Source organism: Centruroides sculpturatus, unplaced genomic scaffold (assembly GCF_000671375.1).
Source record: "Centruroides sculpturatus isolate CEXI.00-Female unplaced genomic scaffold, Cexi_2.0 scaffold203, whole genome shotgun sequence".
Classification (NCBI taxonomy): domain Eukaryota; kingdom Metazoa; phylum Arthropoda; class Arachnida; order Scorpiones; family Buthidae; genus Centruroides; species Centruroides sculpturatus.
This window is the reverse complement of record NW_019384324.1, coordinates 131,129-143,760: the sequence shown is the minus strand read 5'-3', so window position 1 is coordinate 143,760 and position 12,632 is coordinate 131,129. Positions and strand designations below refer to the sequence as shown.

The window sequence follows — 12,632 nt, the reverse complement described above, 5'->3', positions numbered from 1 at the left end:
TTATTAAAACAAAGGATTTAGATACGTTTTAGGTGATTTGAGAAGTGTTTATAGGAGAAATCTACTTACTTTCCTCTGTCTGCTTTCTACACATTCCGTAACCGCAGCCCAAATGTTTCCTTTGTGGATTTTTAATGCTTCCCTCGCTTCGTTGGACGAGACAATGCCAATATCGTTTTCTTTCTTGTCGTGACCGTAATTAGTAGCCAGAGTAACTACAGTTTTTACCATATTCTTCCAATTATTTTCTAACCACTCCACTGGATTTGATTTGCCACAATTATTTAGAGCTATTTGCAAATCGTCGGCGGTAAATCCTTTTTGTTCAGCTTCCTGAAAACATTATTATATGGAAAAACTAGAGTGAATCGCGTGTTTATTGGTGTTCTTAAATACATAATTTAAACAATTTACTGATATGTATTAGCTACGGGGTGGCTGGAAAGTAATTAGGTATTGAGAAATTGCTATAATTTTTGCAATAACAGTGTAATCGTGATAAAAGTTGTGTATCCACGTGTGTCTATCAATGAAATTTTATAATTCCGCCATCGGTGGTGTGAGCATTGAACGAGAGAAGTAGAAAAGAAAATGGCCGTCCGCTCGGGATTGAGCGCAGACTGATGCACACTACTAGGTGTAGAAATTAGTGGTCACTGTGCAGAAACGGTGGTGTATAGTGAAGGGACGTCGTGCCACAATCAGTCCGGAAACAAACAAGAATTGTCATTCGTGTTAAATTGACACGGGTTCGGTTGTGGAAGCGCAGAGAAGTATTCGTTCGTCCAAGTGGTAAACGCGTCGTTAGTAGATGGCGCTGGTGCCTATTTTAAATTTTAAGGTGTGCATCCGTATTTACATTTAATAAGGTACGTGTCAATTAATTTTTATCACTTTTTCCTTAGAAATATAGAAATTATAGCGATTTCGCAGTTACTTTCCACCCGTCCTGTGTTTACTAAATCTCTGGTATATCAGCACTGGTAGTAGAAATAATGTAATTGTTTGTTTGTATACACCACACACGTGGGCCAGCAATCTCTCCCGGAGGAATAGAGAAACTGGCCCTTATGTAGGTGTTACATAAGTGAAGAAAATAAAGAAAACTTCCCATGGCCAGTCTGTCGGCGAGGCGCGAACCCACAAATGTTAAAACTGGGAGTCAGGTCCCCTTGCCCTCGTCTGCATGCGCCACTGGTGTTGTGTTAAAATTGCAAAAAAACGTAACTTACTCGAATCATGCGAACAATTTCTAATCCTTGGGCTCTCATTGCCTCCTGTCGACGCCTCTCCACCAACTCTTCGATACTCAAATAATAATCCGGTTTTTTCCTTCGTAAATCAGGACTCCATATATCCTAAGGATTCGAATTCATTGTGGGATATTTATTTATTTAATTTTTACTTAATCTAACGGAAAAAATCTCACTTACCGAATCACCCGTCAACGAGGACTGGCTAACACTTCTATATAACGGTTCTCCGTAACCCAACCAATCTTGACTCTGGTACTGCTGCTGCCGAAATTCCGATTGTCTGGGCCCGTAATTTAACGAAAGACGAGACAGGGAGCGCCTCATACCCGCGAGATTGCTCCTCTCCGGATAAAACTGCGGGGACATTCCATCTTCCTTCTGATAATTCGGGGGAGACGTTCCCAACGACACCGTCCTCGTTTCTGCGTGCCCGTTATATCCGTTTGTCAACGGAGGTACGTGTGGCACGTCTAATTTATTGTCCATGTCAGCCGCTAGTGTTACGTTGTCGTAAGTTTGACACGAAGAGTCTCTCCGTTTCACGTTGTTCAGGGTCGTAGTTGCGGTTGTGGAAGCCTCTGTTACGTAGTGTTCGCTCGTGTTCACGTGGACACTTCCGTTTTCCGTAGGCTCTGGCAAAGTATCCGTGCCGATGGCTATCTCGCAATATTGAATTTTCTGTGTTTGTGCCTCAACAGTTTCGTTTTTCGTTTCCTCAATTTCCTCTTTCACTTTCCCCTCCTCTTGGCTCTCATCCTTCACTTTCATTAATTCGTTTAATTCTTTATTCATTTCCTACCACCAGAAAAATTAACAAATATCCTACATTTTAATTTCTTACTTTTCGAACGATTTTTTTTTTAATTTTCCAGAGATAATTTAATTATTATCGTTAGTAAATTTGAAAATTAATAATTACATTAATTCAAGAAAGAAAGTTAATTGTTTTAAGTGAATTTCGTGTTCCACTTAATAAATTTAGTTACTTTACGAGCGTGTGCCCGGTGAATTGGCTTTGGGCTACAGCCGGATAAGCCAGCCAATGACGTGGCCTGTTCTGTTTGAAACGGGTTAGGTCACTCGACTCGTTTATCCGGACGCTTCACCGGGGATTTACACGTGTTTTTTACGGGTGTTAAATTGCTTTACTTCTATTTACTAAAAGAAATCATAAGAGAATTCCGAAAACATGCATGGCGGCCCAGAAATCAGTTCACTGATAAGCGCGCGCGAATACTATTTTAAAACATATCCCAGTTAACTGACTTTCGGACCATGCCGTGTATAAAAGGGTGTACCAATGTAGCAGAGTGTGAATTCTGAGTAGAAAAGGAATAAAGAAAAATTGAAGTGTGCCGCTAGAATTTAACAGGAAAAGAAGACGACAGATTTTAAACCAAACAATTTTTATTTTTTCAGAGAAAATTGCTACAAAATTTGCTTAACGCAAAGTAGTATAAAAAGTGCAAATTGTATCAAATAAAATCTAAACAATGGCTCAATTTCTCACAAGATAATAAGCAAAATCTTCACTTTTCTACCCATCTAGCTATTGTTATATATGTATATATAAATTTTTTTTAAAAAAAAGCTTCGTTTCAATTCCTTTCTCATTAAAATTTTTAATAATCGAGCTGCAAAAATGGTTTCCAACGAGTCGATTCGATACAGGAAATCACCTAGAAGGTGTTCTTCCTTTCGAGCTTTTCTGCAACATAAAATTTGTCACTGCTATAAATAACGGTATCAACACACTGTTTTTTTTTTCTTTACACGAAATACAGTGATCCAAACGTCAGTAAACATCTAAACAATCGATACTTCAGTAAATTTATGATCTATGGTAACGAGATTAGTATGAAAATGCATAGAATTACAGGGGTATTTTTCCCCCATAAACGTGTCAAAATTAGTTCTCATTACCTCCACCACGTGGTGCTTTACCGCGTGTCTTCAGACCATGGCCGACACATTGAACCACAGTCACGGATCAAAGCGTCCCTGGTGGATATAATTGGAACTAATTTTGACACCTGTACGAAACCCCCGTGAGTAAGTTTCATTACTACTCTAATCTCGTTGCCACGCTCCAAAAACTCCCTGAAGTATGGGTTTTCTTTATACGTTTACTGACTTTTGGACCAGCCTGTATGTTTGTGGCGTTATCGTGTCCATCAATTTAGATCACAAAGATGAGATTTTAAACATAGAAGCAAAGCAGATTAATTGAAAGAAACGTTAACTGAATTATGTATTAGTGTGTACTTGATAATGTATGGAATATTCGACTTGCAATTCAAAAAAGAATTAAGTGATTAGTAAAAAGGATAGAAGGAAAGACAGCGTAGACAACTTTCTAAAATGATAAATTATATCTAATTTAAGATAAAGGCTTTAATTAAAGGTTAATTTAACTATGTACGTGGAAAGTTTACTTGCGAGGAGTAGATTTGGCGCTGCTGTCCTTGTTAATGACCCGCTATTTGTCACGAGAAACACAAGTCTCGAAATTTAGCTCCTAAAAAAATAAATTGGTGTTGTAAAGACTGCTGGTAGTTTTGAGCCTATTCCTCGTAAGTAAACTTTACATTTGGTCACCTGGGATGATGATAAACCGGGATGAGAGTTTACCTAATATATACAAGCAAACAAATTGGAGTCTTCACAATTTGCCATTGCCATTTTATGCATTTATGCAATGGAACTGGAACTGTAGGTAAGAACTTTAAAAGGAAGGCAAATCCCTTGTATTAGACTTGGCCTTCTTTTTTAAACCTTCTACAAATGTAAATATGCCCACTTTTTAAATTAGCCCCTTGACGGAGAGATATTTTAGCAAATTGACACATTTAGCTGTAAAAGGACCAACTCTGTTACAATTTTGTGTTCGTATGAAGTAAAAAAAAAGGTAAGGTAAGTTGTCAAGACTCCAATTAATTTACGAATGTTTTCTAACTACAAATATATTCTAACAATTCTTCTGTGATGATAAACTAAACTACTGTTTTACTTTGAATTTAATACTTGCTCGTGTAATCTCCAAACTTAAAGTCGGGATACGTCTTACATTTTTAAGTCGAAACTCATCTTAAATTCAAAGTACAGTAATAAAGTATCTTCAAAAAATGTCAATAGAAAACTTATAACATTTGTATTGTTTCACTTACCTTAAAATAAATGTGAAATTAATAATAATTTATAGCTAAATAACATAAGGCGTAATCTAAAAATCAGTGTTTTTCAACTCGGTTATATTGCAAACCTTTTAATAAAAAGAAAAGCAGTTTAAATTAGGTGTATGTCAAAACCTTTCTTATAACCCATTTTAGTGCCCACGGGGTGGAAAGAGTAAGACAAAAACACCTTGAAATTGTGTGTAGGTACACAGGGTCTTCCAAAATGAATGCTCCTACTTTAAATTACTGTAATTATGTTAATAAATATCCGAGAAGCAGGTGACGTACACCAATCGATAGAATAAATGTCAGAGTTTCCACTCTGTATACACGCAGAGTCTTTCATTCTTTTTGGAAGGCCCTGTGTATACATAGAGTAGCCCAAAAATTGTTTAAGTGTGTTTTGTTTTATATTCAGGTACACTCGTAAGTAAGAATTGTATACCGTATTGGCTTTTACAAATTGGTGAAATCTCTACTGCCCTCGTGTTTTCAAAACAATAATGTATTTGAAAAAGACACCAGTTTAGTTTCTATAACGGTTAACTTGACAATACACGAGTAACACGTGGTGAAGCGTTAATTTCATTTTGCCCAATTAACGATTGAAGATCACTGATTTATCAGACTATTAATTACATTTTAGTTTACGAACAGGCGTGCAGACGTACCTTTTCGGCTTCGTCTAGAGCCGACGTCAGTTGCGTAACGTTACTCTCGGCGGCCAAATCGGCATGGTTGGATAACGGAGCGCTTTCCGCGCCTTCCGATTCCAATAAATCTCCTTCCTGCACGTTTTTACTCGTCGAACCCATGACCGTAATGGTCTTGCAGCATATGGTACAGATTCGAACTCCGGGAGGATTGATGTAAGTACAGTATTCGCACGACCACGATTCGTTAGGGGTCCAGGGCTTCAGAGAGTTACCAGGCTGCGGCGATGCGGCATTTCCTGTTAATCAATAAAATATAAATTAAAACAATTAATCAGAATGATACGGCTAATTCGTTTTACATGTAATCATTTAACTCTTAGAAAATAACAGAAAAAATTATACATGTATAAATATAAATATCTGTTAAATAGATTTATTTATTTTTGTTTGCCATATAATATTTGAATAAAGGGNCGGCATTTCCTGTTAATCAATAAAATATAAATTAAAACAATTAATTATAATAATAATTAATAATATTTTGCTTCGTAATTGGATTACGCAGTTAATTGAGATGTCAGTTTACGAAATAAGGAAACGATTGTCTAATTCGGTTCTAGTATTGATCTAACCTTAAAAATACTTAAATATCAGACTATGGACTTTAATAATATATGGCAGGGACACCCGTACATTAGGGCACGGGCCCCCTTTTCATGTGGGTCGCCGTTTTCCTGATCTCCAAGAGGCTCCAACTTTCATTATCGACAAACAACAGAAAATGCAAAAATAAAATATAAAGGAAACGAATGATATTTGTCCAATTCCCATGCAACTTCATCCTACGTTGACCGAAAATTGGCCACAAAAACAAGGAATATTCCTTATTAGTCCCGATTGGCAAGTAGTTCCACGTTGTGGGAGCGCTGATCCTACATAAAATCGTAGTTTGAAGCTTCTTGCATGATGCATGATGCCATTTTTTATAGCTTGTACTCCTGTATTTATAGACTGCGGGTGCCACTGATACATGATCTTCCAAAATGAATGCTACCGTTTTAAATTACCGTAATTGTGTTATTATTTACCCGAGATGTACAATAATCGTTAATGTGTTTCATCATCCATCTGCACTCAAACTCCTTGTTGTAGGAATCCCCTCAAACAAAAATGGCGACTCTACTAAAGTGCATTTTGTGTTCTCCTGAAACTGTCTATATCACCAAAGAATGTCTTACATGATTGATTACTTTGAAATTGTCTGCGAAAATCATGTTGCACATGACGAATGACTCCGTCTTCGCGAACTGCAGAACGCAAAACGTCTTCGCTGTTGCAGAGTCGCCATTTTCACGGTTTCCTAAAGAGGATAGACGACGAGAGGTTTGAATGAAGAATAAAATGACATGAGATATGGCGTACTTATGGGGATGACGTGGATATTGTATCCCGCCTCAGAGGCTTTAAGAGTAAAATTGAATCTAAAAAGAAATTCATCTTAAAACCTAAATAGTAGCCAGTTTTCCTTAAATAGTTTTCTGGAGCCATCCCCTCTGCAGATCGCCTGTGTCCTATTCCCGTAAACAAATAAACAGAGCAATTATTTATTGTGACATCGTCGCAATGCAGGGCTGCAGTTTTTAATCATATTTTTAATTTATTTAATTTAAAATATATGCTCTCCACCTCAAATTAGTAGTGGCTTGCCCCCTGTGCATCATACTTTTCCTTTAACAATAGAGTCGTGCCCGTCATCTATCGAACGCCTTTCGGGGGGGGGGGGAGTTTCTGAATTGAAATAACGTAACTTCCAGTTTTCATTGGAAGTTCGTATAGTTTATCTCGGCCTCTTACCCCTATATCCGGTCTCCAATTTCATCTATCTAGCTCCGTTCTGGAGATTAAGAAACAGACAGTCGGACGGATGAATTTATAGGTCTACAATTTTTTTCAATTGAATCCCAATTATCTCTCTACAAGCATCTGTGTGCTTAGGCTGTGTCTTCGTGTCTGTATGTTTGTGTCCGCGTGTATTTACAAATATTGAAACTTACTTTCTCCCACTTTTACTCCTGAATTTTGATTTATGCCACTTTTTTTCTTATTATCTATTTCTTCCTCCTCCTCCTCTTCGTCATCTTCTTCTTCCTCCGAACTAATTTCCATGGATTCATTGTCTACAGACTTCTGTTGTCCCGAAGACGTGGATTTCCCTCTGCTACGATTCGAACTTGCGACCGACGCGTTGTCATCCGTGTTGTGCTTTCTTCTTTGACGATTTGCATTCTGAAGCGATCTGGCAGAACTCGTGGGTGAAGGCGGGGTCTCAAAGTGGTGCCCGTGAGGATAGAAGGGTCCATACCCGGGAGCGAACGGAAAATACGGCACTGAAAGCAAAACGAAATTCACACCGGCTTAGTTTCATTTAAATTTCAATAGAAGAAGATTAGTGTAAGTAACTCACTGGGGTTATTCATATTGTCGTACATAACACTCTGACTTCGTTTCACTCTGTTACCAGCAGAGTGGTGCGCGTGCTTGTGCTTGGGGTCGTTAGAAGAGTTGCAGTATTCGCAGTTGTCGGCAGAAGGTGGCCATGGGCCCACGTAGCACTGAGGACAGTTGAGATGAGCGTAAGAATGGGCCGGAAACATGGGCAGAAACGGCTGATGAGGATGATGAGGATAATAAGGATACGGCCCGGGTGTTGCCGGCAAACTGTTTAGATCCGTCAAACTCGAGCTTTGATGCATGGAAGAGCCACCTTCGTGAGTAGGAGACGGAGAAGGGCTTTAAAGAGAAAAAATAATAATAATAGTTTATATTAAAGAATTTTGGTGATGCGACAGATTTACAGTTTAAAAAAAATAACACGAGAATTTAAAGAAATTAACGCGAATATTCCAAAGTTTATCTCTCGTTAAAAGTGTAAAGAGTACCCCACGGTTTAATGGATCCGAAACTCAATTATTGCAAGCTTTATTAATTTAAATTGTGACGTAATCTCTGACGCCCCTAATCTGGCATGCGAGGGACCTTCCCTGTAGCCTTTTGTGCTTTTCCCATTTTGTTTCTGTACGTCATTTCCGTATTTGTTACAATATACGGATGCCGTGAATAGTGCCGAACTCTCGAAGCTTTCGTACCCGGATAACCGAAATAATTAAGGTTAACGTACCATTTCTCGAGCCCGGGAATTCCGCGGTCTACGGATTGAGATGCATCGGTGGATCCTCTCGTTGCCAGAAGAAAAAAACGTATTATATCGGGGTTCAGGCAAGTTTGAATTAGGGGGTCTCGTGTACAACGTTGACTTCAGAAATTTTTCTTTGAGGGAATTTTTTTGGGGAAAATCCCAGATATCCTCGTTAGATTTTTAAAGCCACTTCTGTAGGGTGCACCATACCGGCAATCCAGGATCTCCAGATATAACGCCAAATTTAAACTTTCAGTGTTCTCCTTTTAAATTTGCGAATTTTAATAACAGTATATTTAAATTGCCTGCTAAAAATACCATTTTTAAATGTTAAATTATTTAAGGCTGGTATTCGGTGTCACTTCGGCTTTATGTTCTCACTTCGGGGTGGTCCAAAAGTCAGCAAACCAAGATACATTTAAGAACAGTTAAATATATTTTCAAGCAGCTGCTTGTTGTTATTTGTGGTTCAGTCGCGTGACCGGAAGTTCCCGTATCAGAAAGAACAACTACAGCTGTTACAGATCGGTGTTAAAGTTGTGAATATCACGCATGGCATTTTCTTTGAGGAAAATGATTATTACGAAGGTGATTTTATTTATTTCATTACCTTCTTGACTTGATTAATCCCGCATGCGGCGAAAGCCTCCTGAACGTAGCATAATTAGGCATCATTCCAGGATGATTCATAACGTGTTTATCCCCAATTGGATACTCCATTGGCAGAGTCGGAGAATCTGGAAGAATTTTGGAACCTTGTCCCCATTTTCCCGGTTCCCCGACACTATTTCCTCTTGCTCTGTTAATTCCCAATTGTTCGTCGTTGTTCGACAACTGGAAAGATTTAACGTTAAATTACAAAAGAAAAACGAAATCCCTCTTTAATCGCCAAGTTTAAACTCGTTACCTGTGACGTAAACTGGTTCTGTTTGGGCGGGGGTATCGGTCGTTCGTCCTGTTCCGAATCCGTCAAGTGGTGAGGACCCGTGCCGTTCAAGTGATGAGTCCCGTTCGCGAACGACGGGTTGCTGTGACGACGTGGCAAAGCGATCCTCGGTAACGGCGGTTGAGTGCCATCTACAACACGAAAAGATTACAATACCCGTTGTAATCTATTGTAATTTACAAATTTTAATTACCTAATCTGTCCGGCACGTTCTGGTATATCGTTCCAACAGGAAATGCCGGTTCGGGTGAAGGAGACGACTCTGCAGGAAGCGGTGGTAGGGGTCTGTTGCTCATAAACCTCTTTATGGTACCGAATTTATCCATCCACGAAAATTCCTTCTTAGGAAGTATGGGACTCTGCAAAATCATCAGTCAACTACGTCACGCACCAAATACAGGGTGGCCCAAACGTCAGTTAACCAGAATGCTGAATTAACTGGCATTTGGGCCATCCCAGGTATAATCCATTAAATTGAATTACTTCATTAGGCGAAGACCCTCTCATCAAAGTCCCGAAGAAATTCTTGGGTTTCTTCTTTCTCGGTGGGGGTATCGGCATCTTGGAGGGATCACCGGGAGGAGGTTTATTGGGCGTCACCGGTCGGGCGGAAGAAAGTTTCGGATTGAAACTGTCCACGGCCTTGCGCAGGTGCAATCGGCGTTTTGGATGACGGTGGTACATGTCGTCACACGACAGGCAGAAGACTTGGCTGTTGCACTTGTCGCAACGCACGGCAGGGTTGGTGCACCCACACAGGTCGCAGTGTTTTCCATCTCGCACGTGGTCTGCAAGATTGAACAAAGAATTAATTAAATATTAATAGAATTTTAAGTTAATAAGTAAATATTAACCGATTTCAGAGATATAAAGCATTAATACCTTCCTTTCTAGCAAACATGTTTTAATTTTTTATGTCGGGTTGCCAGTGAAGAGAAGTTTCTATAAAGAGAAAATTTTCCATTATGAAGGTAAGTTAATAAACAGTATGAAAGGATGATCGCGCGTATTAATATATTTTAGAACCTTCTGTATAGATGCTAAAACAGCACGACATAAAAACAGTAAAAGTAGCATGCAAGTAAAATTAATTACTTATACATGGTTAGAATTAAACTGGGGGTAATCAGACATGCCTTGTGCCTTCTCTACTGAACAGAATCGAATGAAAGCCGGTACGCCTGCAATGCAGATCACGGGGATGAGATTTACGAAAAGAAAAAGTTACTTGAGATTTTCATCACCAGGGGAAAATGTGGCGATGCAAGAATGCATGTTTTACACATTTACAGCGTGTGATTAATGCAGGATTTTTCTCTATTGGCCACGTGTTGCAATCGTAAAAATCGCATTATCAACTGCCACACGTAACATGTATCAGGGGGAATCGGCACTATACCGGATGGCAGAGCTGTCAGGGTGGCAGCCTACTGCTCTGGGACGGGATCGAATCCGGACGGGCGAGTCGAAAAATTCCTGGGGATTTTTCGACCCGCCCGTCCGGATTCGATCTCGTCCGTCCGGGGATAGTTCGTCCGGATATGTCGGTCCCCGTCTATCACCACCCGGACGCCATTGTGGCCTGGTCGAACCCATAATGGGCTTGCTAATAAAAGGCACTCTTAGTGCCCACAGGGCGGAAAGAACTAGAGAAAAAACAAACTATACTGGCCTTCAGTTCTGATGCAATGTAACTGCTCCAGCTCCCATACGCCTCCGATGTCATCTCATAACCAGAAACATACGTTTCCGACTGACGTAAACGGCGCCAATTTTCCCCGGTGGTGAAAAATTCAATTAAATTCTTTCTCTCTTAAATCTCGTCCCGTGATCTATATTGCGTATCATTCGATTCCTTTTAGTAGCGCCGGCTCCAAGTGAATCTGAGTAACGTCAGTTTAATTGTAACCACCTTGTATAACCCTAATAGTCTAAACTAGAAAATCTGAAATGTGCGGCCATCTTGAAACTTCTTCGCATCCGCTAGGAGAACGAATTTACAATTTTTCGATCGCCAAGTATCATTTGAAATACCCGCCACCTTGGACTGTTTTTTGAACGAAGTGTGTCTTAAATAATAAGACTAATCACGAATGAAATGCAGATACTGCTGCAAGTGATTCTTATTATGCTTTCACATGGATGTGGCCACGGGTCAGCTGAAACCGGAGCCATACAAGCTGTCGACGGTTCCAGCAAAGTTATTTTTCGATTGACCCTCTTCGGGTTACATCGAACAAAAAACCCGAAATTGCAAATATTAACGGATATGGAATGGTTTTAAGATTGCACCAAAACGCCAGAGTGACAAGTGGCAGCCGTGATAACTGACGTAAACACACATTCCAACTGTCACAGCGAATACAGTGTAATCGGTTTCGTGTATTTATGTCAGTTATCATGGCTGTCATTTGTCACTGAGTGCTAGCATTAAAGCATACATCACTGGAGAATTATCACTGATAAATCTATGAGAACACCATAAGTAAACAACCTGAATGTCAACAGTGGTAACTCCGAAAAATACATTGCAATATCGGAGAAAGTCTTCTTGAAATATTCTCCGGTGGGACCATGGACAAAGCATCCATTCTGTTCGTGCTCCTCGTCGCATTACCAAAAGCACGGAATTCGTTAGTAACGCGAGGCATCCGCAAGCGTCCAGGGCCAGTCAGTTACCTGACATGTTTGGAATCTGCTGGATCTTGAAGTGTGACGACGTTCACAAAAATCTGCTTCCTTTACATTGCGTGCCGTGTGGGCCAAGATGGCAGAATACATTGATTCCATTCCCGACTGGGTTAAAACTTTGAAAAAAGTTTGGCTGGGTTTTCTTCACGTGTGTAACATCCGAATAGGGGCCATTTTCCCATTGAAAATCCTTCGAGAGGCATTGCTCCTCCTCCGCAAATGTGCGTAAGTGGCATTTGTATCATGTTTATATAGTCGATTCCCCCTATAACGCGGGTTCATAAAATGCGGATTCGTATATCGCGGCGAAAAAACTGCAACCGTATTCGTATAAAGATGCTAAAAGATACTCGTAAAATGCGGTAAAACGTCACCGCCGTCTCGTGTCGCGACAGGATTGGTCGAATCTGGACCAATAGTGGACGAGCAGCCGAACTACTTACACGCTATGGAGAGTTTAGGCGGGTAAGTTGAGTTTACTACCGTCTGTACAGTATATAGGCCTAAATTACGTACTGTAAGTCTAATACAGTACTGTAATTTTATACATTTCTTGTGGAAAAAAACATTTCTTATTCAACAGTCATAAAAATTATTTCATAAGGATATATATTTACTTATGGGTAGTCTCTGCAGATGAAACTATGTAAAAAATACCCAAAACCTCAACCTTCCAGGACCAATGCGATGATTCCCGTGCACATTATTTCA

General features: G+C 39.7%; 1 protein-coding gene across 10 annotated transcripts in view; it reads right to left on the bottom strand.

Moving 5' to 3' along the window:
* The window catches only part of LOC111626457, a 53,353-nt gene that overhangs the window by 7,723 nt on the left and 32,998 nt on the right, over positions 1-12,632 (bottom strand). For all 10 annotated transcript variants that reach the window (XM_023369861.1, XM_023369856.1, XM_023369883.1 and 7 more), the window contains 11 exons: positions 10,113-10,172; positions 9,714-10,018; positions 9,424-9,589; positions 9,192-9,361; positions 8,895-9,118; positions 7,553-7,878; positions 7,143-7,475; positions 5,104-5,384; positions 1,434-2,051; positions 1,233-1,358; positions 70-333 (listed from right to left, as the gene is read on the bottom strand). In XM_023369861.1, the coding sequence (XP_023225629.1) occupies positions 70-333; positions 1,233-1,358; positions 1,434-2,051; positions 5,104-5,384; positions 7,143-7,475; positions 7,553-7,878; positions 8,895-9,118; positions 9,192-9,361; positions 9,424-9,589; positions 9,714-10,018; positions 10,113-10,131 (2,832 nt within the window). In that variant the 5' untranslated portion in view covers positions 10,132-10,172. The remainder of the gene's footprint in view (positions 1-69; positions 334-1,232; positions 1,359-1,433; positions 2,052-5,103; positions 5,385-7,142; positions 7,476-7,552; positions 7,879-8,894; positions 9,119-9,191; positions 9,362-9,423; positions 9,590-9,713; positions 10,019-10,112; positions 10,173-12,632) is intronic.